The following is a 27,299-nucleotide window of genomic DNA, read 5'->3' as shown; positions in this document are numbered from 1 at the left end:
CAATCCAAAAAATTATAACGCCACTTAATTCTTAAATATTTAAATAGTCCGGCAACAAACATGATAAAAAAAGTAAAATCAAGATTTTACTCTATAGTTTATAGATATTTTTTTATATAGTTGATAAAATAATTTGTTTTTCTTTTGTTTAAAAAAATTAAATTTTATTATATTTATTTATTAATTTTATACTTTGAACCTTTCAAACTCTAGAAACAAACTTTGAAAAACTATTGAATTACGGAGTTTGTAAAAGCCCAAAATATCAAGAATGTTGTAGCACGTGCTTAAAGACTTAAAGTCTTAATTCAGCAATGTGAGGATCGATTGTACTAGTTCATTTTCCTTGATAATTACTCGTAAACTGATAGAAAAAAAATCATACTGATCAGATTTTTAAATTTTTAAGTTGATTTGAGTTAAGTTAAGAGTTTCAGTAGACAAAAGATAACTCCAGATTTTTGCAAAGTGTTTATATATAACTACCAAAATCTTCTGATGATATACTTTAAAAAAATGAAAAAATAAATGACGTAGGAGTATTTGATCTACAAATAACCACATCCCTAATCACATTATTGTTCAACTTAAGTTCATCGAGTTTCTTTTAGTGAATTCATATTTTGCTGGCTTGTTGAGCCTAACCGACATAATAAAATTATGGTGTTTTTAACCCAATAGAATTATTTGAAGTTTTTTTTGTTGATTGCTTATTCAACCCCTATAATCATTGTCCCGATTATAACACAAAATAAAATGTTATTTATTTCAATTAGTTATTAGTTCAAAACTTCAAATAAATATACGAAAAATAATAAGATATAATTAAAAGTACAAATCCTCATAAATACATGGAAAAAGTTTACGAATATCTATAAAAGACTTGCAAAAGGTCTACAAGAATAAATAAAATTTTGTTTTCAAATATGTGAGATTATATGAAACTCAATAAGCCATATGTCTCAAAATTAAAATTGCAATAATTAGATTAATGTAATCTACCATCAGAGTCATGTTGTCATCTATTGGAGAATTTTACATTAAATACTTACTATCTTGCGATATTATAGACTCTTTATAACATTAAGCTCCATTGCTAGAAAGTATTCATAAAAAAAACCTCCATTGTTGCTGAAACGCTCAATGGACTCACCAAAAGGTACTGGAATCCTCATCGGGGTCCTCCTAGTATGTTGCTTCATGCTTCAAGCAGGAGATGCGAGAATGATCTCCTATGATGCCTTACAACGAGGGAATCCCATGGATCCACATGGGAACAATTCGGTGCCAACCGAGTATAATAGAGGCTGCCTACCGTCGAATCGCTGCAGAGGTGGAGATGGACATGGTTGATGGCTCAACGATAAACTTAAGTCCTAATAAGCTAGATTGTGTTATCAATCACCCATTTTCCAAACAACATCATGAAATAAAGCATCTCGATAATCTGAGTTTTGCATTCATGATGTTTTCAAATATTAAAGTCCATCTTCCGTAATAAATCTACTTGCAAGTTATGTTTGTTAGCAAATAATAACCCGTTTTCAGTTTGTTTAGTTCATCTCATCTTTACATCAATTTGTGCAACTACATTATAGCTTCATGAAACAAATCTAATTACATATCCGATACATAGCCACACTTTTCAAATGGACATGACGCTGTCTCAAAATTAAATTTGCAATCATTAGATTAATGTAATATACCATCAGAGTCATGTTGTCACCTATTGGAGAATTTTTACATTAAATACTTACTATCTTGTGATACCATAGACTCTTTATAACATTAAGCTCCATTGCAAGAAAACATTCATAAAAAAACCTTCAGTGTTGCTGAAACACTCAATGGACTCACCAAAACCTGCTGAAATTCTCATTGGGGTTAGTCCTAATAAGCTAGATTATGTTAATAATCACCCATTTTCCAAACAAAATGCATCTCGATAATATGAGTTTTGCATTCACGGTGTTTTCAACTATTAAAGCCCACCTTCCGTAATAAATCTAGCTGCTAGTTATGTTTATTAGTAAACAATAACTCGTTTTCAGTTTGTTTAGTTAATCTCATCTTTACATCAATTTGTGCAACTATAATATAGCTTCCTGAAACGAATCTCATTAGATATCCGATACATAGCCACACTTTTCAAATGGACGATACACTTTAGATTTCCTCACGCAATGCTACATGAGGGTGTACTTGAGGGATGTGTTTGAAACCCATGGATTTTGATTTGAGTTTTATTACAAACAATGAAACAATATATCAAATTTTAAATTAATATTTTACTTATTTACATATTACTTATACAAAGTAGAATAAATTTCAAATGATTTCATTATTTAGTGTACTTGAAATTTAAATAAAACATTATATAAACATGCAAGGATAAATTCGAAGTTTTTGATCTTGATTTTCCAAAACAACAAAATCTATTTGAAATCCATCAATCTAAATACAACATAAATATCATATTTCAAACAATGAACACGAATCACTAACTCGACAAAAAGGCTAATTAATATTATAGGCCAAAGGTTTTCTGACGGTTTGTTAGACCTTACCCACATGGGTAGTGCTCCAAACCATAGAGAATTTGATAAGTGTGAACTTCATGCAATGAAGAGTTGACACGTGTCAAATTTTGTCATATATCAACTCCTTAATGATTTTGGGACACTAGCCCGCCCTTTGTTATCATTCGTATTATTTGGTATTTTTAAATAATGGGACAAGGTTAGCAAACTCGGACCATTATATTATTTATATATTTGAATCGATGTGGGGTGTATTCAATCTAGAGTTTTGATGACTTTTAATGGCTTTTTTAAATGATAGATTTTTATGAATTTGATAGATTTTTATCGACTTTTACATAATCTCACAGATTTATATGGATTTATGTAGACTTTTTTGCAAGATTTTTATATACTTTTGTGAATTTTTTTTTATAGGATTTTATAAATTTTGTACTTAATTATAACATATTATTTTTTATTAATTTCTTTGAACCAATAATTAATTGACATATATAACATATTCAGTTTGAAATAATTTTTCAATATTTATATTAATAAATAAAAGTTAAATCATTTAATCTTTACGTGTGTATATATGTGGGTTGTATGCATGTTTGTAAATTTTTTAAAATACATCAATTGATTAATCTATAACCTTGTTTTTGAATTGAAAATATACATGTGAAAAGAATAATATTTAGCATTGTGTGAATATAATTTTGTAGAAAAATATCATAGCTTACATATTAATTGAAAATGCTAAAAAAATTAAATAAATCATGGTTGTTGCGAGGCTATTCAATTATTAAGAAGTAAGCGACCTTTTTTGTATCAACTTTTATTATTATTGAATATTACATTAATTCGTATAAGTCATAAATTAAAAATCACAAAATCAATTCTAGAATTCAAAATTTCCTATGATATTAAAATAATCATTAAACGAACAATCAGCCAAAAAATGAAAATTTTGAAAAGAAAAAGATGAAAATTTATATAGAGATACACTTCAAAAATTTGGGAGAGTGATAGAGATAGATGAGATGAGAGAAGATACGAAGAGAGGTGATGTGAAGCGACAGAGAGAAATAAATAGCTTGTGTATGAGTTAGAAGTTTTAAAAATCCATTCAAATCTTTGGGTTGAACCAAATATAATTTTTGACCATTTATAGTTGTATTTTATGCTTTAATGTTTGTATGTTAATAAACTCCATGAAATTATTAAAAGTATATTGAAAATTTGAATACCTATAAAATCTTATAGAGTTTTTAAAAGTCAATGTTGAATACCACTTGAATTTTTAAATTTTTGTATAGAATTAGCTAGCGACGGTATGTATTATTTAAACCGTCGCTATTTTGCGACATTTTGGTTCGCGACAGTGACTTTCCAGACGGTTTGAAAATCCGTCGCTAATGATTATTTTATTTATTTATTTTTTTGTAGTGAGAAGATGGGCTGGTTAAAGAAAAAATGTTCATTTTTTTAATACCATCATAAAAAACACTTTAAAATTTCCCAAAATAAATAAATTAATTAAAGAACAATCTTCATTAGCTTATTTTTTATTCTGATAAAAAGTAGTATTAATTACAAAATATTTTATTTATTTGGCACTAAAAAATAATCTTTATTTTTAACTTCTTAATATTAATTTATAAAATTTACTCCTAGATAATTTATTCAAATAATGTTATTATATATGTATATATAAGTGATAAAATTGAATACTCGGAATAAAAGAAAACCTTAGATTAATTTGTTTATTGAAACTAACCATTATTTTCTTATTCTTATAATTTTTATTTGAGCGAATTATTATTATTTTTTATAAGCTTTGTTATTTGTTATGATCCGTTTTAAATAGGCAGTGAAATTGTTAAACCCATTGCATTGGCATGGCAAGCAGAAGAGCAAAATCCCTAACTTAATTTTTGTTTTTTCTATTTCAGTTTTCAGTTATTTCAGTTCTATTGAAACCCAGACAGCTCAATTCCGGAACCCTCTCCGTTCAGCTATTCCATTTATTCGATCCTCTAAAACCCATTCAGTTGCATCAATTTCTACTCCCTTCTCATCCAAAATCTGTCATCCAAGCTGGATTTCTTTCAAAATTCATCATTCTTTTCATTCTCACGCACTCTCGAAGAGAAATTTGCAGTTCATAAATAACGTAGTGAGACTTGAGAGTAAAGGGAGCATCGATGTAGGAGAAGTTAATCCCATCTCAGAAATTAAAAAGAAAAATTTGGCGGTTTTTGTATCTGGCGGAGGCTCCAATTTCAGGTCTATCCATGAGGCAGGTCTTAGTGGGTCTGTTCACGGTGATATCGCTGTTCTGGTCACCGATAAACCAGGTACTTTTCATGTAAAATTTCAGCAATTGTTCGTGCTGATGCGGCATGCATTGTATTTGATTCTTAATCGGCCAAAGATCTCAACTTTATCACGATTAGTCCACATTTTGAGATCGATTACTTTTATGGCATGATTGTTTTCATGATTATTAAACCCAACTCTGTATTTCTGTGGTCACATTTGATACAGAATGTGGAGGGGCGGAGTTTGCCCGTGAGAAAGGTATCCCTGTTTTTATTTTTCCTGAACGGAAAGATGCTCAAGAGGGTTTGTCTGCAGAAGACCTTGTAATTGCTCTGAGGTCAGATCTTTATTTTCTGAAAGCACAAATTTTTGTGGCACTAGTACTTGTGGTTTGATGCAGATGAGGGCCGCATATAAGGAGAATAATGGCCCATTCCAGTGAATAATCTTCGAACTCGATTATTAAAATTTTCTAAAACTATAAGTTTTGCCTCCTATATGATGTTCGAGAATTGACTTGTCTTCAAGATAAATAAATTAATATGTAGCCACAGAATTCGTTGGCATTTACGGCTTAAGTTTGAGTTATCTAGCCGATTTGGCTTTAGTCTTTTTTTGAAAGTTGTATTTGAGTTCTTTCACTATGTTGTCTCCATGAGATTTCTGTGGTCTTTATATTTTTTGGCTTACTGTTATGTATTGTTACCATCTTGAGGAAACGCAGAAACCAATTTTCGCCCCCTTTTCTAGCAAAATATCATCAAGCATTGCCATTCTCTTTTCTGCTGATTTATCTTATTGAGTTTGGTTTCATATTACCTCTGAACAGATCCTACAAGGTAGACTTCATTCTTTTGGCTGGTTATCTCAAACTTATTCCCACTGAGCTGATCCGAGCTTTTCCAAAATCGATATTGAATATTCATCCATCACTTCTTCCGGCGTTTGGTGGCAAAGGATATTATGGTATGAAGGTGCATAAAGCAGTAATTGCTTCCGGGGTGAGGTATGAAGCCTTGGTGTCCTTTCGAGTATTGTTGCCGCTGAATACTTGGGGGATATTAATCTATATCAGGCCAATAAAAGATTTGACTGTGCTTGGTTTGCAGTTTTTCAATTTTCTTATGATCATCATTTTGATTTCCACTATGCCTTTATATCTAACCAATAGTGTTTATCAACTCCCCTGCTGCAGAAGTTCTAAAACCAGCACGTTGACCTCCTTTATCATCTTATCTTTTTTTTTATACAGGTATTCTGGTCCGACAATCCATTTTGTAGATGAACAATATGATACGGGTCGTATCCTTGCCCAAAGGGTAGTTCCTGTGCTTGCGTATGACACATTTGAAGAATTAGCTGCAAGAGTTCTCCATGAGGTTTCTAATTAATAATGAACTACTAGACCTCATACATTCTCATACATTCAATTTTATTTGCTGTCGTATCAAACTGTTTGAATAAGAGACTAAACTGTCCGAAGGACAAGAAACATAGATGCTATGCTTTTCTTAATGCCTGTAAAAAAACTCTGGTTTGATCAAATTTTTACGTTTCCGTGGTTTTATAAATTATACTTATACACACAATTATTTTGTGACAGGAGCACAGATTATATGTTGATGTAGTCTCAGCATTATGTGAAGATCGGATCATCTGGCGCGAAGATGGTGTCCCTCTCATCAAAAGCAAAGAAAACCCTCATGATTATACCTAGCGTCTTGATTATGCTTATGAACTTCGTCAACAATCTTGATAGCGTGTTGTAGCTCTAGACGACCATTAGTACTCTTTGGTACACTTTGGGGCAGTGGACTTTTTTATGTATCATTTTTTTATCGATAAAATAATTTTTATAGATCAAAATGATTAAATACAAGTACAATGCATAAATGTCCATCAAAAGATCCAATAGAAGCCACCAACTCATCTCTAATGCTCAGGATTTTCTTCACGGATTGGAGTCCAGTTGGCGAGCCAGGCATGCCCACGAAGTCTTTTCACCTCAAGTAACATGGTGGATCCAACGGATGTACATGATTTCTTTTTTTATTTTCGATGTTCTGAGGTGCTACCGCCTACCTTAGCCATTTTTTTTAAAAAAAAAAGAATTTTAACTCGTCCCTAATGCTGAGGATTTTTGTACGATAGAGATCTAAGCGTTCATGTTTTCTCCAAATGCTTTTGATTCATATAGACGTTCAATTTCCACTCATTAGGTTGGGCACCATCATTTACTTTTCAAACTTCGGTTTAGACTTTGGATTGAAAAATATTACGAGAGTTGTAAGTCTCTATTATACATGGAGAAACTAATATCTTATATATTTTTATATTTTATGACGAGCAACTCATTATCTCAAGATACAAAGATTCATATTTTTTCCGTATTATTATTATTATTATTATAGGAGATGAATTTATCCCCATCCCACGTATAAAAAGCCTTGAAATAAATAATCGGCGTAAAAGTGGAAAGGTGACAGATTCGAATCAAAGCACATCCAATAAAGACCATAGTTTATTGAAGTCAAAAGGTGCAGTTTAATAACATGAATCACGCTCTTAAAATACGTGTCGATGTTTTAGCTTCCCCACCATTATCTAATTCGAATCGCATTTCCCCACAAACTGAGGTGGACCACTAGACACGAGTACCTAAACGGACACAAAATGAACCCAATAGCATCATCCAGAAACAGAAACAGACAGAAGGATGTTAAAAGATAGATGATAGCTGTAAAATTCAACCTAATCGGCGAAATAGTAGCGTTGGTGCAAGATTGTAAACACCCCGTGCCAACTTAACTGACGAGCCCACCAACTCCCGTTCATATTTTTTCCTTATTTATAGGAAACTGCCCAGTTCCTCAAGTTTGAGTCTTTGGGGTGGTAAAAACAAAAGAATCCCTGTACTAGATCATACTTTTTCCAAGTTTGATTAGATAAAGGAATCGGAGGCATCTTGCTACAGGAAATGGCTCGAGTTGTGTTTGCTGCCATGTTTCTTCTGGTTGTTGCTTTCTGTGGGAAGGAGGTTTTATCCCAGAGACACCATGTCGTCGGCGGGGACGATGGTTGGAGCTCCGATTTGAACGTCAGCTCCTGGTTGGCGGATCGGGTTTTCAGGGTTGGTGACAAAATATGTAAGCATCTCACCTCTTTCGGCCTTGTTTTCTTAAATGTTCATGTTTCCATTATAGATGGATGGTTGTGTTCACTATTTGGTTTCCTTATTGTTAAGCTTAAACCAGAGCTCACCACTTTACTTTTTCACTTCCATGAGTTATGGGAAAATCTAGATTCAAGCTGAGACTGAGGTGATGATAACAGGGTTTAGGTACCCGGCAGAGGAAGATACCATTGCAGAGCTTCAAAGCCTGGAGGAATTCGTATCCTGCGATATCACAAACCCCATCAGAATGTATACTGATGGACTAAATGACGTTACACTGGAGAAGGAAGGTACCAGATACTTCACAAGTGGAAACGTCGTAAACTGCAAAAATGGGATGAAGATACCCGTCCCGGTTCAGCCTTCTACAGACGAGTCTGCACCACCAACAGAACCGGTGCCTTTGCCCCCCATTCATCCAGCACCTGTACCACCATTGGTGCCAACACCACCGGAGCCGGTTCCAGTCGAGCCCCCGTCCGCAAGTCCACCTCCATACGAGCCTGCCCCACCCACACAACCGGAGCCTTTGCCCCCCGTTCATCCAGCACCTTTACCACCTTTGGTGCCAACACCACCGAAGCCGGTTCCAGTTGAGCCCCCGTCAGCAAGTCCACCTCCATACGAGCCTGCACCACCCACAAAACCGGAGCCTTTGCCCCCCTTTCATCCAGGACCTGTACCACCTTTGGTACCAACACCACCGGAGCCGGTTCCAGTTCTGCCCCCGTCCGCGGTTCCACCTCCTTCACCCTCTGCAGCCACCACCCTTTCGAATGTGCTCTCTTTTGTGTATTATGGGTTGTTCCTTTTCTACTTTGTTCTGTAGGCTTTTATTTTAACCAGCCACGAATAATGTCTTTTGCTTCAAACAAGTGGTTTATCTCTTTGTATTAGCTAAAAACACGTCAATGTAAAGCGACTTCTGCCTGGACTTTGCAGAACTTTTTGCTTCCTTCGGTGAAATAACTTAAATTTTATTGAATTGATGATGTTCACTGAACATGTGGCTGGAAGGAGACTTTTGAACCCCACAATGCAGCAAATAGTTTGAATCGGGAATAGAGAAGGAGACCTTTGAACCCCACACTGAGACACAGGAGGAATCTTGTTCCTGAAAAAAACACACGGTGGGGGGTCACATTTGAAAGTACAGGTCCTCTTCTAGATAAGCATTTTACATGTTTCCTTGCATGATTACTTCGCATTTTATGAATCGACGAAAAATAGCACATCGATACCATCACTTTAGTACCTATATTGTCAAAAAAAAAATTATTGGTAAAAGGTTCTGTAAAATTAATTTTAGTATAATTATGTACTAACAGATATGTACAAAATTTATGCCAACAATTTCTGGCATTTAATTAATTCTAAATTTATTAGAAGGATTAGCTTCAGACTTTCCACAAACGTACATTAAATAAATGCCTTTAGTTTGAGAAAATGCTGACTTGAAAATAGAATTCACTGATTTCAAAGTAGTAATAATAATAAATAAATATTTGCTACTTGTGAGGTGTAACTTGGGTGTTGACGTGGATTCATCGAATACCACGACCATTAATCCAAAGGTTATAAAGAGACACATGTGTTTTTCCACATAACCCACACATTGCATCACACAGAAGAAAAAAGTTGCGGTCCCTTTCGAAGGACTAAGGTAATATCTTAGCATGAACAAATCTACTATTACAGTGACTTATTTATTATTACTTATTATTATTTAGTTTCTCTGAATGAGAAAGGAAAGATACAGAGAGACACAAGTGTTAAACCACTCATCTGTCCCTCATAACCACATAGCTGGCCCCATTAGTCTTCTGTATCTTTGATATTCTTCTCAATATAGCTGCAAATGCATCCTTATCCTGCGTTACAAAATTAAATTTTAACCACTTAATGGATTTATTCACTTCTTAAGATATCCGAAACCATATTCAAGTCGAATTTTGTCATCCATCCAACAGATATTTTAAATATTTTTAACAAAAATTGACCGAACTTGTGAGCTCGAACTAAATTTTGAACATTTACTCGACAAAAATTGCTATCAAACTCCTAATTGAGCCAAACTCGAATCTATACCGATTTCATCTTTCAAATGCCATGCTGGATTTGAGCTAGAGTTTGAACAAGACAAATGACAAATATTCAGCTCAATTTGGTCATTAGCTCCCCTAATCACCAACCAGCCATTGTGGAGTATGAGCTGCAAAATCTGTTTGATGGGAGTTCATAGGTCCAAGGAACCGAAAAGAAAAAGATAAGGAAGTTCCAAGGATGCACACGACAACTCCTAAATCAAGGGACATGTCGAGGGTGCACTGAAATAGACACAAACTGCAAAAACATACATTACCTCTTTCAGTTTTAGCCTGGATTTAAATTTGGCTACAAGATCTTGTGTGGTCACTGGAGCCTTCTGCAACAGAACAGCCCTGATTTCATCTTCAGTAACAGGTCCAGATTTGGATGGTACTGGTGGAGATAGGCCTTTAGGAGGTACGCTACTCTTTGTAACCACCGCAGTTTCATCTTTCACGGGTTTTACTTCCTGAATCCCGATTTATTTTTTTATAGAGATGAAAGAGTAAAAGATTATGTAGCCTACACTGTGATGGATGCATTTAATAATACAATTAACAATATACTTACGTGTTCCGTTTTCACTTTCTTCAGGGGTGCGCCATTAGGTGTTTTTGAATCCTCGCCATTACTTTTTCTTTTACTCTTTGAAGATTTTGATGAGGAGGGTGTCACACGACCTGTTCCAGAAGTAGTTGCTTTTGGTGGAGTGCTGTACTCAGCTGGCTTTTCAATAGGAACTTCCTTCTTCGGAACAAGTACAGGAGAAATATCATCTTCCATCTAATCACAAAAACAAAATTATATTCTCAAAGAGCCAAACAAATTAAGTATCAGCCAAGAAGTAATAATCTGAGACAGACAGCGATGAGTGACCGAACACACCACATATGGTCATTAGGAAAGAAAATAATAATTAAAATATAGCTGAAAAGTGGATAATCATCCAAACTATAAGTTTCAGGTGTATGAAAGTTTCTTCACCAACAGAATAAGCACACAAATTTTTTTATGAACTTCATGAATTTTGCTTTAAATTTCACAATGGGAGACTATCCACAGTTATGCCAAAGGATTCTTAATTTCTCAAAAACACAATGAGATGATTAAAACCTTACATCATCATCTTCATCGTCGTCGTCGTCATCCTCTGTGTCGGAATCATTCATCCCATTAGCTCTACCTAGCAGTTTCTTCAGCTCTTTTCCAGATTTGCTTAGCCCTCCCTCCTCCTCATCTGCTTCATCCTCATCCTCGTCATCCTAAGGAAAGAGATTGATATTATAGTAACCAATAAAACAATTACAAATTAGCATGAAATATGCAAACTATCAGAACATTCTAAAGAATAACCTGCTTGATTTCTGGTGGAGCAGGAATTTCAGGGGCCAAATCTTCACGTTCCTCAGGATCATTTCCAACTGCTTCATCATCGTCTGTAAAAATTTCTTCATGTTCCCAATCATCCCCTATGGAAAATGAAAAAAACTTTTAAAAAAAGGAAATCGAAGTATTAAAAGCAATAAAATACGACATGGTAGCTCCAGATTAAGAGAAGTTGATTTGTCCCAGACAAAGTTGAATAGTGGAAGTCAGGGTATTGAATAAATTAAGATGAGAGAACATGAAAGGCCCGGGGCTTAAATGCTTTGGCAGTGAATTTGTAGGATAACCTATGGAAAACAGAACAGCATTACCAAAACCATTTCTCAAGGGGAAAAATACCACCAAATATTTGCACATGCAAACTTATAATGAACACAGAAAAGAAAGAGAAGAAAACCAAAATTGCTTCGTGTGTCAGTTTTGATGAAGCACTGACATTCTTCTAGTCTTAGTCCTAAACTACATTAGCAAAACTGATTCTTACACTAAATCTTTATCAAAGGCATGCTACTTTTAAAACCCAAGAAAATGGCTCTTAAGCAAACTATTAGCAGTAATGAAAAATTAAGAAACCATCAAGTCTCACCCTTTTCGATATCATCGTCATCAAAATCCAGGTCACCTCCCCTTGGCCCCTCCTCATCATCTTCCCCACTTTTTTTACTTAGCCCCAGCCGACTTTTTCTTGATGCCTCATCTTCTTCATCTTCCTCTCCTCTATCTGAAATGTTGCCTTCAACATCATCTCCGGCAGTTTTTTTGCGTCCCTTCCCACCACCAGCTCCACTTTCCTGTTCATCAAACTTCTCAACTTCACCAAAGGCAGCAGCTCCATTGTTTGCTGCTTTCATCATCCATCTTTCGTAGCCATCAGCAGTTTTCCTTCTATTTTTCATCCTTTCTTCTGCCTCCTCCAAAGTGAGTTGCTTATACTGAGCTACTTTGTTAAAGTTGTACCTAAAATTGAAAGAAAGTATGAACTAACAAGCAGAAATTAAGAAACTCAAATGCAGAGTATACAATGCATAGGAGAACAGTAATTTTCTACCAAGAACCAGTGGGAATAGCAAGAAATTCCTTTCCCTGCTGCATCAGAAGGTAATATGCAGCTGACTGCGAACCCTCTAGTTGACCATGGTACTGAGACTGGCCTGTTTCGTCCTCCAGCAGCCAAGGTCTATTTTTGAACTTATCCTACGCAATACAATCATACGATGCTAGGAATCAGCCAGCAGATACAGATGAAAGGGGTTTAATGAGGAGACAACAAGTGATTGATTAAAATATTGCAAATATTTAGCACCCGCAAGGCATCAGTCACTTGGCGTCCCTGCAGGCCTTCTTTCCGCAATGACCATTTATTCTCGGTCTTCTTCTTAAAATTCAGTACTCCTGTTGGAAATCTGCCAATAAAATGATTTTTGTTGCCACTGGAATTTGCCCGAACATTATATTCCTGTATTTGAGAAATAGCAGCCACCATAAATATAAGAGAAGAATAGGTATTCAGCAATACATAACACAGGATTAAAAATGTAGTCGTGGAATCCGATCCATAAATTATCCTTTCACTGCTAAGCCACCAAGATTTGATGTATCTGCTTTTTTAGCTGATTAGGACTCTTGGATATATAAGGATTTGGTCACTGTACATATATGCGTATTCGAGAAACAAATAAAATTGTTCCAAGTTCGTAACAGATTTCTAGTTCTCATACGAGTAAGCTAATGCAGCTCTTTATGCAAAAAGTACACAAAAAAAACAGCATCAGAAAAAATTCAAATAGGTAGTCCCAGATTCCAAATTCTTTTCCATGCGAATTAAAAATTTAAGTGAACCATCAACAAGTAAGTGATTGCAGAGCAAAAGCAAGCAGTTTAAAAACTTCAAGAGCCAATTAAACATGAAATTTAAAGTAAAAGGAAACAGATCGAGGTGGTAGTTGAAATAAAATCATAATTAGAAAGCAACAAAGTACAGTGGTTGGCATACAGACACAAACTCCACGCGCAACCGCATAAGGCCATCTCCAACCCATATCCTCTATTTTTCATCCTCTATCCTCTAAAATAGAGATTCGTGATCTCTATTTTCAAAAACCTTCTCCAACCTATATCCTCTAAATATTACGAAATACTCTATTTCTTTAATTTATTTCATTTTCAACCCATTTCCTTTAAATATTAAGAAATACTCTATTTCTTTAATTTATTTCATTTTCAACCCATATCTTTTAAATATTACCAAATATTTCATTTCTCTAATTTATTTCTTTTTCAAATACACAAACATATATATATAATTAATTAATTTCATAATATATTATTTAACTAAACTTAATTAATTCGCTAAACATAACACAACTACATGTGTATTCGACTCGTTTATTTAAATCAATACATTTATTTTATCATCAAATTGCAAACAAAAGACAACATTCATCAAACATACATAAAATATAAATGAAGACAAACATAAACGACACATGATTTAAATAACAACATACAAATTGACTATTAAAAATACTAATATTCCGAATTACTGTACTCCTCCAACAAATGGTCAATAAGAGCATCTCGGAGTGCATAGTGAGCCGATTTATCTTTTATTTTACGATGGCGTGCAAGAAACTCTTGAAATCGGACATGCTCATCATGTGCCATTTCAACATCTGGGATGGGTGCCTCACGATAATCTGTGACTGGCACATTCAATTCTCTTTCGTCTTCAATAATCATATTATGCATTATAATGCACGTTGTCATGATATCATGCAACACTTGTTTCCTCCAAACTCGTGCAGGTCCAGTGATTATCGCCCACTTTGATTGCAATACTCCAAATGCTCGTTCAACATCTTTTCTACAACTTTCTTGTCGTGCTGCAAAATATTTCTTCTTTGGACCTTGTGGATTGTGAATTGTTTGCACTAGAGTAGGCCACTTTGGATATATACCATCTGCTAGGTAGTATCCCATGGTGCATTCTTTTCCTTGTATGACATACTTAGCAGGGGGAGCTACACCATTGGCCAAATTAACAAAGAGATGAGATTTTGATAACACATTAACGTCATTGTTTGAACCTGGCAAACCAAAGTATGCATGCCATATCCACAACTCGTAATCTGCTACGGCCTCCAAAATGATGGTTGGTTTTCTGCTACGACCAGCATATTGTCCAGCCCAACCTGTTGGACAGTTTTTCCACTTCCAATGCATACAATCTAGGCTTCCTAGCATCCCCGGGAATCCACGTTGTTTTCCAATAAGAAGAATCCTTTCAATGTCCTCAACATTTGGAGACCGAAGATACCAGTCACCAAAAACCTCCACCACAGCCCGACAAAATCTTTTTAAACTTTCAATCGCAGTAGACTCCCCGATTTTAATATATTCATCCGTTGAATCTGCCGCCATACCGTATGCTAAGATACGCATTGCAGCTGTTATCTTCTGGTATGGGGACAACCCAGGCCTCCCCAACGCATCTACTTTCTGTACGAAGTAATTGTCATGTTGTTGAACGGATTCCATAATTCTCAAGAATAGCCGACGAGACATTCGAAAACGTCTCTTGAACATTGATTCATTGTACATTGGAGACTCAGAAAAATAGTCATTGTACAAGCGTAGTTCGGCAGCTAATCTGTCTCGATTAATCACAACATGGCCAGTGATCGAGCCTTGTCGGTGCAAATTATCACTTTCTTGGAAGTAATTGGAGACAACGGTGGCACTGTTTATGAGTTGGCTTAAAACCGTTTGTTGTTCGTCAATGCGATTCATCTCATTCTGTATGTTGGCACTAGGTTGATCTTCGTCGTCAGATGACGACGAGGACGCATAGAAAGAAAACCTTGAAGGACCTCCTTCATGAAAATTCATTTTTGAGCAAGTTGAGTAAATTAACAAGAAGCCACTGGTCTTTAAATAAGTGGTGACACTTGTTAGTTTAGTTATGTTAGATATTTTAATTTATTTTTAATATTATATGGAGTAAAAGGCAACTCATTTTTTTTGTCACGGGTTGTGTATTAATAAAGCCAACTGACAAGGGGGTTTGTCTAATTTATATAATGCATGTTGTCACGTGGTGTCTAGTCACAATCAGAGACAACTCATTTGTCAACTCTGGTCTATATTTTTTGCAGTTGTCACGGGATGTGTATTTGTTAGATCAATCTAATTAATTTAAATTTCTACCGTTAGATCAGATTTAATTTTAATTGAGACCGTTGATCCAGATTTCTTATCAAAATGTTTTGGCTATAAATTGAAGCATCATACGAAGCATTGAGACCACTCCTACAAATTGAATAATTATTTACAATCAAATGACTTCATCTAAACGTGGTGCTGCCTTCTCAATCGAGGAGGACAAACTACTCGTGATGGCTTATCTTGATGTCTCCCAAAATCCAATAATTGGTATAAACCAATCACGCGATAGGTTATGGTCACGAGTGGCAGCTACATACAACGAACAACTCGCTGGTAACTCAACAGAGCCTCGAACTACTAAGGCCTTCCAATGTCGCTGGTTCAACATAAACAAGATTGTCCAAAACTTTAGTTCATGTGTTAGCCAGGTGGAACTTAGCCGTCCAAGTGGTACTTCTGAGAAAGACATTGTGAGTAATTAATTTTTTTTATCATATTTCTGTGAAACTATATTTTTTTACTTTATGTGACTAAGATACAATTCATCCCTTATTATAGTTGGATCAAGCAAAAGCCTTATTTAAGCAATCAGCTGGGTCGACTTGGCGGCTGGATCATGTATGGTCTTTGCTTAAGGACCAAGAGAAGTTTAGGTCATCAAACGCTATTTTACCTAATTTCATACCAAAGCACGTGAGTATCGACTCATCCCAGTCTGACTATTCTCCCAACACCGAATCACCGACACCCGATTCTCCAGGGCTATCTGGGTTTGCTATAAACCTGGATGAAAATAATCCATCAGGAGGGAGTTATCAGCGTCCAATTGGCATAAAAAAGGCCAAAGCCAAAAGAAAAGCTACTGAAGAACACTTGAAGGACATCTCCACCATGGCCAAATTTACTGAGAAAATGGTGGTTGTGATGGAGAATGCTGAGGTACATCGACAGCAGCTCATTGATATTGAGAAACAAAGGAATGCGATAATGGCTTTTAAAGAAGAAAATAAAATATTAAGGATGAACCCTATGTGCGTTGATGAATCAGTCCGTGCATACTTGATAAAAGAACAACAAAAAATTTGGCAGAAAAGAATGGAGACGGGGGATGGATCTGACGGGACTTCTACACCGTTTGGGGAGTTCCTCGGAGGAACTTCACCATCCGAGTCCGACCTTCCACCATACTAATTTACTCTCATGATTGCAATGAACTAAAAATATGCTTATCTTTATTGTTGTGTGTGTGTTTTTTTTTTTATTGTTGGTGATATGTCACTTTTAGTATTGTCTACGTTTTTATGTCTAAAAATATCACATGTTTATCAATTTAAATTAAGTCGATAATAAGTGTTTGTAATAAATTGTGTTATGTATTTCTTTATCATTAAATTGTTCACTAGTTCCATCTGGTAAATATTATAAATAATAAATTATAATTAATTCATTAAAAAATTAAAACAACGTTTGATTAACAAACCGACCCACTTCAAAACTTTATCTTGGTCGACCAAAGCAAGATACCAAAACATCTTGCTTTGGTCGACCATGCCTTGGTTGGTCGACCAAAGCATGCTTTATGGTCGACCAAAGCATACCATGATGAGTAAAAATATATCAAATTAAATAAGTATGCCAACCAAGCCCGGTTGAAAATTAAAAATTAATACAAACTATAGGAATTAAACTCCAAATTACTAGATAAATTTTGTCAATTCATCTACAAACAAGAAAGTTTCAATTCGTTTTCTGCATTTTTATTAAAAGAAAAGATTAGAAAACTTTCAAGGTTCTATATAAAGATAAATTCAATCAAATCAACAAAAAAATGCCAAGTACATTTATCAACAAAAACAATCTAAAAGAGAAAAAAAAAAATTGCTCTAAATGAGCGCCAAAATAACTATTACCATAATTAGGTGTCCATTCAAATAAATATAAGCCAGATTTTGAGATCAGCATGAACGCAAATGGTGAAAATCAGATGTACTTCAAAAATTCTTTAACTTATACAAGATCAACCAGATTAACTCATTGCAAGTGGAAAACTTGAAATACAATCTTTTGTTATTTTGTGGTGAAGAGTGAACACATCATTAACGATATATTGTACATGAAATAATTTACGATGGTTCCAACACAGAAAAAAACACAAAATGGAAAAAAAACAAACGATGTCATAATAAATTTTATGATACAATTCGGATAAAAGGAATACTGAAATTGAACATAAAATGCACGTCCACGGAGAGATGAATTTCATAAATAACTCATTAATCACCATATCTGAAATAAAGAGATTCTAATTTCTAGAGAATGAAAAAGCTGGAGAAAACAACAAAGGCTTCGTACGATATGTCAGACAACTATCAAGCAAACACATTTTAAAAACTTCTTTAATTTAGACATGCTGAGCAGATTAAAGTGACACAAGTTTCATACATACAATAACAAATACTCAATTAGTTATTACATTTTACGACAATTACTCTCGATATTCAGACTTCATTATTAATGGAATTCGATACATTTTCTAAGCAGAACAAATAGAACACACAATATAGTTCAGTTTAATAGTTACCTCAAATACGTGATCAATAGTGGGACCAGTTGTGGGATCCTCCTGTTTGAGAGAGAATGGAAATAGAAAACTATTCAAAACAATAACAGGACATATCATTTAAAGTTCTAAAATAATTATCAACATTAGTGAGAAGGCGGAGAAAAAATTCCAAAATATATTCGTCAACGGAACAGTTTAAGAGAGAAAATTCAACATGTTCTAAATGAATACCAAAAATAGAAAAGAGATGAGAAGATCTAGGGAGAGGAAAAAAACAACTTGAGCATAAAAGTTATTTAAATCGAAACAAACATGGGGTTGTTCATGTTCCTGATGTGGAATGTTTTTCTACAAAAGTAAAAACGGATATGATAAATTCAACAAAAAAACCAATAAATCATCTCCCACCAAACAAGAAAAAATATGATATGACAGCGCTAAACAATTGAGTAAAAATATATCAAATTAAATAAGTATGCCAACCACGTCCGGTTGAAAATTAAAAATTAATACAAACTATATGAATTAAACTCCAAATTACTANCTTTTTATTTTTGTAGGAAAACATTCCACATCAGGAACATGAACAACCCCATGTTTGTTTCGATTTAAATAACTTTTATGCTCAAGTTGTTTTTTTCCTCTCCCTAGATCTTCTCATCTCTTTTCTATTTTTGGTATTCATTTAGAACATGTTGAATTTTCTCTCTTAAACTGTTCCGTTGACGAATATATTTTGGAATTTTTTCTCCGTCTTCTCACTAATGTTGATTATTATTTTAGAACTTTAAATGATATGTCCTGTTATTGTTTTGAATAGTTTTCTATTTCCATTCTCTCTCAAACAAGAGGATCCCACAACTGGTCCCAGTATTGATCACGTATTTGAGGTAACTATTAAACTGAACTATATCGTGTGTTCTATTTGTTCTACTTAGAAAATGTATCGAATTCCATTAATAATGAAGTCTGAATATCGAGAGTAATTGTCGTAAAATGTAATAACTAATTGAGTATTTGTTATTGTATGTATGAAACTTGTGCCACTTTAATCTGCTCAGCATGTCTAAATTAAAGAAGTTTTTAAAATGCATTTGCTTGATAGTTGTCTGACATATCGTACGAAGCCTTTGTTGTTTTCTCCAGCCATTTCATGCACTAGAAATTAGATTCTCTTTATTTCAGATATGGTGATTAATGAGTGATTTATGAAATTCATCTCTCCGTGGACGTGCATTTTATGTTCAATTTCAGTATTCCTTTTATTCGAACTGTATCATAAAATTTATTATGACATCGTTTGTTTTTTTCCATTTTGTGTTTTTCTCTATGTTGGAACCATCGTAAATTATTTCATGTACAATATATCGTTAATGATGTGTTCACTCTTCACCACAAAATAACAAAAGATTGTATTTCAAGTTTTCCACTTGCAATGAGTTAATCTGGTTGATCTTGTATAAGTTAAAGAATTTTTGAAGTACATCTGATTTTCACCATTTGCGTTCATGTTGATCTCAAAATCTGGCTTATATTTATTTGAATGGACACCTAATTAACCATATAGTTATTTTGGCGCTCATTTAGAGCAATTTTATTTTTTTTTTCTCTTTTAGATTATTTTTGTTGATAAATGTACTTGGCATTTTTTCGTTGATTTGATTGAATTTATCTTTATATAGAACCTTGAAAGTTTTTTAATCCTTCCTTTTAATAAAAATGCAGAAAACGAATTGAAACTTTCTTGTTTGTAGATGAATTGACAAAATTTTTCTAGTAATTTGGAGTTTAATTCATATAGTTTGTATTAATTTTTAATTTTCAACCGGACGTGGTTGGCATACTTATTTAATTTGATATATTTTTACTCAATTGTTTAGCGCTGTCATATCATATTTTTTCTTGTTTGGTGGGAGATGATTTATTGGTTTTTTTGTTGAATTTATCATATCCGTTTTTACTTTTGTAGGAAAACATTCCACATCAGGAACATGAACAACCCCATGTTTGTTTCGATTTAAATAATTTTTATGCTCAAGTTGTTTTTTTCCTCTCCCTAGATCTTCTCATCTCTTTTCTATTTTTGGTATTCATTTAGAACATGTTGAATTTTCTCTCTTAAACTGTTCCGTTGACGAATATATTTTGGAATTTTTTCTCCGTCTTCTCACTAATGTTGATAATTATTTTAGAACTTTAAATGATATGTCCTGTTATTGTTTTGAATAGTTTTCTATTTCCATTCTCTCTCAAACAGGAGGATCCCACAACTGGTCCCACTATTGATCACGTATTTGAGGTAACTATTAAACTGAACTATATCGTGTGTTCTATTTGTTCTACTTAGAAAATGTATCGAATTCCATTAATAATGAAGTCTGAATATCGAGAGTAATTGTCGTAAAATGTAATAACTAATTGAGTATTTGTTATTGTATGTATGAAACTTGTGCCACTTTAATCTGCTCAGCATGTCTAAATTAAAGAAGTTTTTAAAATGTGTTTGCTTGATAGTTGTCTGACATATCGTACGAAGCCTTTGTTGTTTTCTCCAGCCATTTCATGCACTAGAAATTAGATTCTCTTTATTTCAGATATGGTGATTAATGAGTGATTTATGAAATTCATCTCTCCGTGGACGTGTGTGTTATATTCAATTTTAGGAAAAACAAAATTATTCCTTTTATTCGAACTGTATCATAGAATTTATTATGACATTGTTTGTTTTTTTTTCCAATTTGTGTTTTTTTCTATGTTGGAACCATCGTAAATTATTTCATGTACAATATATCGTTAATGATGTGTTCACTCTTCACCACAAAATAACAAAAGATTGAATTTCAAGTTTTCCACTTGCAATGAGTTAATCTGGTTGATCTTGTATAAGTTAAAGAATTTTTAAAGATGCAACTATCAAGCAAACGCATTTTAAAAACTTCTTTAATTTAGACATGCTGAGCAGATTAAAGTGGCACAAGTTTCATATATACAATAACAAATACTCAATAAATTATTATTACATTTTACGACAATTACTCGCGATATTCAGACTTCATTATTAATGGAATTCGATACATATTCTAAGCAGAACAAATAGAACACACGATATAGTTCAGTTTAATAGTTACCTCAAATACGTGATCAATAGTGGGACCAGTTGTGGGATCCTCTTGTTTGAGAGAGAATGGAAATAGAAAACTATTCAAAACAATAACAGGACATATCATTTAAAGTTCTAAAATAATAATCAACATTAGTGAGAAGACGGAGAAAAAATTCCAAAATATATTCGTCAACGGAACAATTTAAGAGAGAAAATTCAACATGTTCTAAATGAATACCAAATATAGAAAAGAGATGAGAAGATCTAGGGAGAGGAAAAAAACAACTTGAGCATAAAAGTTATTTAAATCGAAACAAACCTGGGGCTGTTCATGTTCCTGATGTGGAATGTTTTCCTACAAAAATAAAAACGGATATGATAAATTCAACAAAAAAACCAATAAATCATCTCCCACCAAACAAGAAAAAATATGATATGACAGCGCTAAACAATTGAGTAAAAATATATCAAATTAAATAAGTATGCCAGCCACGCCCGGTTGAAAATTAAAAATTAATACAAACTATAGGAATTAAACTCCAAATTACTAGATAAATTTTGTCAATTCATCTACAAACAAGAAAGTTTCAATTCGTTTTCTGCATTTTTATTAAAAGGAAGGATTAGAAAACTTTCAAGGTTCTATATAAAGATAAATTCAGTCAAATCAACGAAAAAATGCCAAGTACATTTATCAATCAAAACAATCTAAAAGAGAAAAAAAATAAAATTGCTCTAAATGTGCGCCAAAATAACTATAACCGTAATTACATGTCCATTTAAATAAATACAAGCCAGATTTTGAGATCAGCATGAACGCAAATGGTGAAAATCAGATGTACTTTAAAAATTCTTTAACTTATACAAGATCAACCAGATTAACTCGTTGCAAGGGGAAAACTTGAAATACAATCTTTTGTTATTTTGTGGTGAAGAGTGAACACATCATTAACGATATATTGTACATGAAATAATTTACGATGGTTCCAACATAGAAAAAAACACAAATTGGAAAAAAAAAACGATGTCATAATAAATTCTATGATACAGTTCGAATAAAAGGAATAATTTTGTTTTTCCTAAAATTAAACATAACATGCACGTCCACGGAGATATGAATTTCATAAATCATTCATTAATAACCATATCTGAAATAAAGAGAATCTAATTTCTAGTGCATGAAATAGCTGGAGAAAACAACAAAGGCTTCGTACGATATGTCAGACAACTATCAAGCAAACGCATTTTAAAAACTTCTTTAATTTAGACATGTTGAGCAGATTAAAGTGGCACAAGTCTCATACATACAATAACAAATACTCAATTAATTATTACATTTTACGACAATTACTCTCGATATTCAGACTTCATTATTAATGGAATTCGATATGTTTTCTAAGCTGAACAAATACGACATAGTTCAGTTTAATTATTACCTCAAATAGGTGATCAATTGCGGGATCCTCCTGTTTTAAAAAGAATGGAAATAGAAAACTATTAAAAACAATAACAGCACTTATCATTTAATTTAAAATTCTAAAATAATAATCAATATTAGTGATGATTAAAACTTCTTTAACTTATAAAAGATCAACCAAGTTAATTCATTCCAAGAGGAAAACTTGAAATAGAATCTTTTGTTATTTTTTCGTAAAGAGTGAACACAACATTAACAATACTGTGTATATGAAATAATTTATGATAGTTCCAACATGGAAAAAAAAGCACTTCCAAGCTAATGTATTAACTTTTTACCTTAATATATGTTGCTCCGCCTCTTTCAAAGGCCGGGTATCAAAACTTTATAAATTATATGCTCCGCCGCTGGCACTGGCGGGGCATATAATTTTTTTAAAATAAGCCCCTCCCTTCATAGAGGCGGGGAAGTAAAAAATATTATCTGTTTCGACTTCAATTTGAGGTAGCTCTTAAACGATTTTAACCACCCGATTAAAGCATGTTTCCATTTGAGATGTTTGATCCGTTTATTATTTGTTGACAATGAAAATATTGCTTTCTGCTAATATGCTGCGAATCCCGGAAATTTTTGTACAAATAATTTATTTTTTTGTTGTTATGTGAATCACAGATTTCTTTTCTCGACGCATGTGAATTTTTCTTTAAAATGCATACAACTCTATACATAAAATGCATACAACTCTACCTTTCGGTCTGAAGTTCTAATATGTTAGCTTACCTTCAAAATCCATGAATTGTTTTTCCTTCAATAAATTTGACGAGAAAGGGAAGCTTTGGTTATCACTAATGAAATCATACATGATTTTCTAATTCTTGAGGTATATCTCATAAATTTCAAAATTTAATATTATGAATTATGTTAAATTAGATGCAAGTGAAAATATTTTTCTTATAAATAATTTATTTTTTCCGTCGATAAATTTGATGAGAAATGAAAGGTTTGGTCACCGGTGAATATCCACAACTTTCTAGTATTCACCTTTCTAGTCATTAAGGTATGGTGTTTTAATTTTCTAATTTAAATACTACTAGAGAAATATTTTAATGATATTTTTAAATGCATGGATCTAATTATACGTTCCAAAAATATTTATAATCGTTTATTAAAAAAAAATTTATATTTTATTTGTTTAACATTAGACTCCACTCAAGGAAAAAAATCACACATTTTTTTATATTAAATATATTATGCTCATGTTTATACAAGGCTAATAAAACTTTGTCAATTCATCTACAAACAAGAAAGTTTCAGTTCATTTTTCCATCTGCATTTATTTTACAAGGAAGGCTAAGAAAATTTCAAGCTTCAACATAACAATTAATACAATTAAATCAATGAAAAAATTCCAAGTATATTCGTCAACCAAAACAATTTAAGAGATTAAATTCAACATTTTCTAAATGACTAGATAAATTTTGTCGAATACCAACAAGAAAGTTCCAATTCATTTTCCCATTTCCATTTGTATTGGGAGAAAGGCTCAGACACTACAAGAAATTCTGCATACAACAACACACATACGACAACGGTTTTTGTGAAAAACCGTTGTCGTATGTTTTTCACAACGGTTTTAGCGAAAACCGTTGTCTTTTGGGGGTCAAAGACAACGGTTTTTAGGGTGAACGACAACGGTTCTATAAAACCGTTGTCTTTGAGCGTTTTTTTAGTGTCAATGACAACGGTCTAACCGTTGTCTATTAGCGTATTTTTTTGGACAATCGACAACGGTTTTAAAAAACCGTTGTCGATTGGCGTAGTTTTTGAACAAACAACAACGATTTTGAAAAAACGTTGCAATATTTCGTAAATCGTCGCAATATTAAGCGACGGTTTTCGTTAACCGTCGCTAATTTAAATTTAGCGACGGTAATTTTAGCGACAGTTTTAAATAAAACCGTCGGATGTTTAAATTTAGCGACAGTTTTACTACACCCGTCGCTAAATTTAGCGACAACGTATAAATCGTCGCTATATTTTGCGACGGTTTAAAGACAAACCGTCGAATAATTAAAAAATGCGACGGTTTTCCTAAACCCGTCGCTAACGTTAGCGATGGTTTAAGAAAGACCGTCGCTACATTTAGCGACGATGTCTTCTAAACCGTCACTAATTTATAAATTAGCGACGGCTTAACCCAAAAACCGTCGCACACTCTCTATAAAAAAACACATTTCGGTCCATTTTCCTCCACAACACTTAAAATTTTTCTCATACACTTAAAAATTTTATTACTTCATAACACTTAAAATTTTTCTCTCTTACACAATTTTATCACTGCACACAACACTTAAAATTTTTCTCTCTTACACAATTTTATCACTTCACACAAAACTTAAAATTTTTCTCACTATTTCATAACACTTAAATTTTTTCTCTTTTACACGATTTTAGTTTCGATTGTTAGTTTCTTTTAGATTTATTAAATTATTAAAATAATTTTTTTTATTTTACGAAACAAATTAGCGACGGGTGTAGTGAGAATGTTGCCTACCACAACGGATAAAAACTGTTGTCGTTGAACGGACTTTCAACAACACCCTCAGTTACAACAGTTTTAAAAAGGCTACGACAACGGATAAAATCCGTTGTCGTATGCCGTTTTTGTTGTAGTGAGAATACCTACAATTTCAAAAAAATTCCCACTCACTGAGACTATATTTCTTGACACACCCATTCTAAATTGCATAGCATTTAAGAATTCCAAAGTTTTCAAATAAGTTCCTACTTTTTAAGATTTTGTATCGAACAACTAATGTCCTGGTCCAATTTCGTATTCACAAATGAGCCAAACAAATTGTTAATAAAGATTTCAAATCAAGGTTCCAAGAAGTTACCTCATTTAGAATGTTTACAAGTGACACCTTAAATCTCATTCTACTACGAAAGGGCTGTAACCCTGCATTTACACAGATGAACAAATTATTAAACATGTAGACACTGTCAAATATAAATCAACTTAAACATCATGTATACACTACACATCAAAGGGTGGAGAGATTTAAAGCCGGGAAGTGCAACTGGTAGAGGAAGTGACTGATATTTGTGTCAAGGCAGTTACAAAGGAAGTGCTAATATATAACCATTAAGATGCAATGTAAATTATATTCTGCCCAAAATTTCTGGTGTTTAGTGGACTGTGTGCGTGCGTTATGATTGTTTCTTGATAGATCAATAGAGAAGATAGAAACATGCTATCGTACTTATAGCGGTTCGATGAGATAAATCCGATGGGATTGTCACATCTAAGCCGACCAACCCCATAGGACTTGGAAGCATCGTTGGTTCCGTTTCTCGAATCAGCAACCAACCAATTTTTTACAAAGGTGGGAGAATCCCTTGGTTCCAGACAAAGAAGAAAATTCCAAAGGCAAATTGGAAATTTCGACAAGAAGGATTGATGAGAAGAAGGTATGGGGACGTAAGGCGGCGGATGGACGAAGACATGCTTTGATCGAGCGTTGGGAGTGGATGATGGGTGAAGGTGTCATAATCTATATCCAGATACGCGAGCTTTTGATCAATTGAGGCCCAAGTGTGATTGAAAATGAGAAGCCCAATTGGATGGTGTGTGAAGGTGTTGTTGAACCTGATCCAGATACCAGAGATTTTGATCCATTGGGCGGTCATGAGTGGATGGTGGGTTAAGGTGTTATAATCCATATCCAGATACGAGATATTTTGATCCATCGGGCCCAGGAACATCAAATTCATAGGGCTCAAGTGTGATTGAAAATGAGAAGCCCAATTGGATGGTGTGTGAATGTATTGTGATCCAGATCCAGTTCCAGATCCAGCTACGAGAGATTTTGATCCATTGGGTCTGTCAACATCAAATTAAGATCAATGATTGAAATAGAGAAGCCCAACTTGGTAAAGGTGCATGTTCATAGACTTGAAGGAAAAACATGACTTTTGAGGGGGAATAATATAATAGCAGTTGGGTTGTATGGAAGGGCATTCAGATTTGTTTTCTTGTTGAGAGAGTAAGTAGCACTTGTTTCGTAATACATCGTCTCTATTTTTATCTCATTGACACTACGTTTTCTGTGCATAATAGAAGGCTGTTGTTTTTTATAGCTCGGTTATCAATTAGAAGGAAATTAATTTCTGGGCCCGATCCCATATTTTTAAGACATAAATTAAATATTTATGAACTTTATCAAACTCACAAATAAAATAAATAAATATGTAATCACCATATTTATTTGTCTGCAAAATGTTTTTTGTGAGCGGATTTGCCAGCTCCTTGTGTAAACGTTGAACGTGTGCAGGCGCCTCTGGAATTTTGCTATGCGTCTTCTACCTAAATGTACAGCTACTTCGTCGTCAAGCAAGAAATCTGTAAATATAGTTCAATAAATAGAGTTGTCAGTTTAAATAAATAGATAAATAAATAAACAAATAAGTTTTTGCGTGACATACTCTGATCTTGTCCAGCTTCCATTAATCTTGTAGATGTTGATTTAAGAGGAAATATCACAAATTTGAAAGCC

At 33.6% G+C, this 27,299-nt stretch overlaps 4 protein-coding genes and 1 long non-coding RNA gene across 7 annotated transcripts; 3 read left to right on the top strand and 2 right to left on the bottom strand.

The window, feature by feature from the left end:
• Window positions 1-1,143: 1,143 nt before the first annotated feature.
• LOC140987655 (phosphoribosylglycinamide formyltransferase, chloroplastic-like) lies at window positions 1,144-9,007 on the top strand. Its single transcript, XM_073456251.1, has 7 exons — window positions 1,144-1,284; window positions 4,393-4,882; window positions 5,073-5,184; window positions 5,677-5,853; window positions 6,100-6,226; window positions 6,451-7,993; window positions 8,181-9,007. Exons 1-6 carry the CDS (start codon window positions 1,144-1,146, stop codon window positions 6,562-6,564), a joined length of 1,161 nt encoding a protein of 386 aa, XP_073312352.1. The 3' UTR covers window positions 6,565-7,993; window positions 8,181-9,007.
• Window positions 9,008-9,660: 653 nt separating this feature from the next.
• On the bottom strand, window positions 9,661-26,287 carry LOC140987595 (transcription initiation factor IIF subunit alpha-like). 2 transcript variants are annotated; one of them, XM_073456166.1, is made up of 10 exons: window positions 26,007-26,287; window positions 25,641-25,702; window positions 12,800-12,952; window positions 12,545-12,690; window positions 12,083-12,453; window positions 11,464-11,579; window positions 11,229-11,372; window positions 10,681-10,893; window positions 10,385-10,579; window positions 9,661-9,893 (listed from the first exon to the last, which is right to left on the bottom strand). In XM_073456166.1, exons 1-10 carry the CDS (start codon window positions 26,080-26,082, stop codon window positions 9,804-9,806), a joined length of 1,566 nt encoding a protein of 521 aa, XP_073312267.1. In that variant the 5' UTR covers window positions 26,083-26,287; the 3' UTR covers window positions 9,661-9,803. The 2 variants fall into 2 exon arrangements, with proteins under 2 accessions (XP_073312267.1, XP_073312268.1); XM_073456167.1 differs by lacking the exons at window positions 25,641-25,702; window positions 26,007-26,287 and adding an exon at window positions 18,242-18,355.
• LOC140987596 (protein ANTAGONIST OF LIKE HETEROCHROMATIN PROTEIN 1-like) lies at window positions 13,514-15,394 on the bottom strand. The gene has a single exon (XM_073456168.1). It carries the CDS (start codon window positions 15,382-15,384, stop codon window positions 14,023-14,025), a length of 1,362 nt encoding a protein of 453 aa, XP_073312269.1. The 5' UTR covers window positions 15,385-15,394; the 3' UTR covers window positions 13,514-14,022.
• LOC140989038 (uncharacterized) lies at window positions 15,696-16,949 on the top strand. The gene is made up of 2 exons (XM_073458197.1): window positions 15,696-16,130; window positions 16,219-16,949. Exons 1-2 carry the CDS (start codon window positions 15,834-15,836, stop codon window positions 16,849-16,851), a joined length of 930 nt encoding a protein of 309 aa, XP_073314298.1. The 5' UTR covers window positions 15,696-15,833; the 3' UTR covers window positions 16,852-16,949.
• On the top strand, window positions 18,782-21,677 carry LOC140987598 (uncharacterized). Of its 2 annotated transcripts, none has more exons than XR_012177175.1 (3): window positions 18,782-18,819; window positions 20,193-20,228; window positions 20,481-21,677. It is a non-coding gene; the product is annotated as an uncharacterized lncRNA (long non-coding RNA). The 2 variants fall into 2 exon arrangements; XR_012177174.1 differs by lacking the exon at window positions 18,782-18,819 and adding an exon at window positions 18,970-19,113 and having other exon boundaries at window positions 20,481-21,214.
• Window positions 26,288-27,299: the final 1,012 nt, after the last annotated feature.

Source organism: Primulina huaijiensis, chromosome 11, assembly GCF_012295235.1.
Source record: "Primulina huaijiensis isolate GDHJ02 chromosome 11, ASM1229523v2, whole genome shotgun sequence".
In the NCBI taxonomy this organism is placed as follows: Eukaryota; Viridiplantae; Streptophyta; class Magnoliopsida; order Lamiales; family Gesneriaceae; genus Primulina; species Primulina huaijiensis.
The sequence above is the reverse complement of the archived record's forward strand: the minus strand, read 5'-3'. Positions and strand labels throughout refer to the sequence as shown.

Bases quoted from the DNA above. Each gene is read 5' to 3' on its own strand.
- LOC140987655 (XM_073456251.1), top strand. From the start codon at position 1,144: ATGGACTCACCAAAAGGTACTGGAATCCTCATCGGGGTCCTCCTAGTA. The intron at 5,185-5,676 runs GTCAGATCTTTA...ACCTCTGAACAG, and splicing joins GACCTTGTAATTGCTCTGAG to ATCCTACAAGGTAGACTTCA. The intron at 6,227-6,450 runs GTTTCTAATTAA...ATTTTGTGACAG, and splicing joins CTGCAAGAGTTCTCCATGAG to GAGCACAGATTATATGTTGA.
- LOC140987596 (XM_073456168.1), bottom strand. From the start codon at position 15,384: ATGAATTTTCATGAAGGAGGTCCTTCAAGGTTTTCTTTCTATGCGTCC.
- LOC140989038 (XM_073458197.1), top strand. From the start codon at position 15,834: ATGACTTCATCTAAACGTGGTGCTGCCTTCTCAATCGAGGAGGACAAA. The intron at 16,131-16,218 runs GTGAGTAATTAA...CCCTTATTATAG, and splicing joins GTACTTCTGAGAAAGACATT to TTGGATCAAGCAAAAGCCTT.
- LOC140987595 (XM_073456166.1), bottom strand. From the start codon at position 26,082: ATGCTTCCAAGTCCTATGGGGTTGGTCGGCTTAGATGTGACAATCCCA. The intron at 11,580-12,082 runs GTGAGACTTGAT...CATTTTCCATAG, and splicing joins TGACGATGATATCGAAAAGG to GGGATGATTGGGAACATGAA. The intron at 9,894-10,384 runs GTAATGTATGTT...TTTGTAACGCAG, and splicing joins CCAGGCTAAAACTGAAAGAG to GATAAGGATGCATTTGCAGC.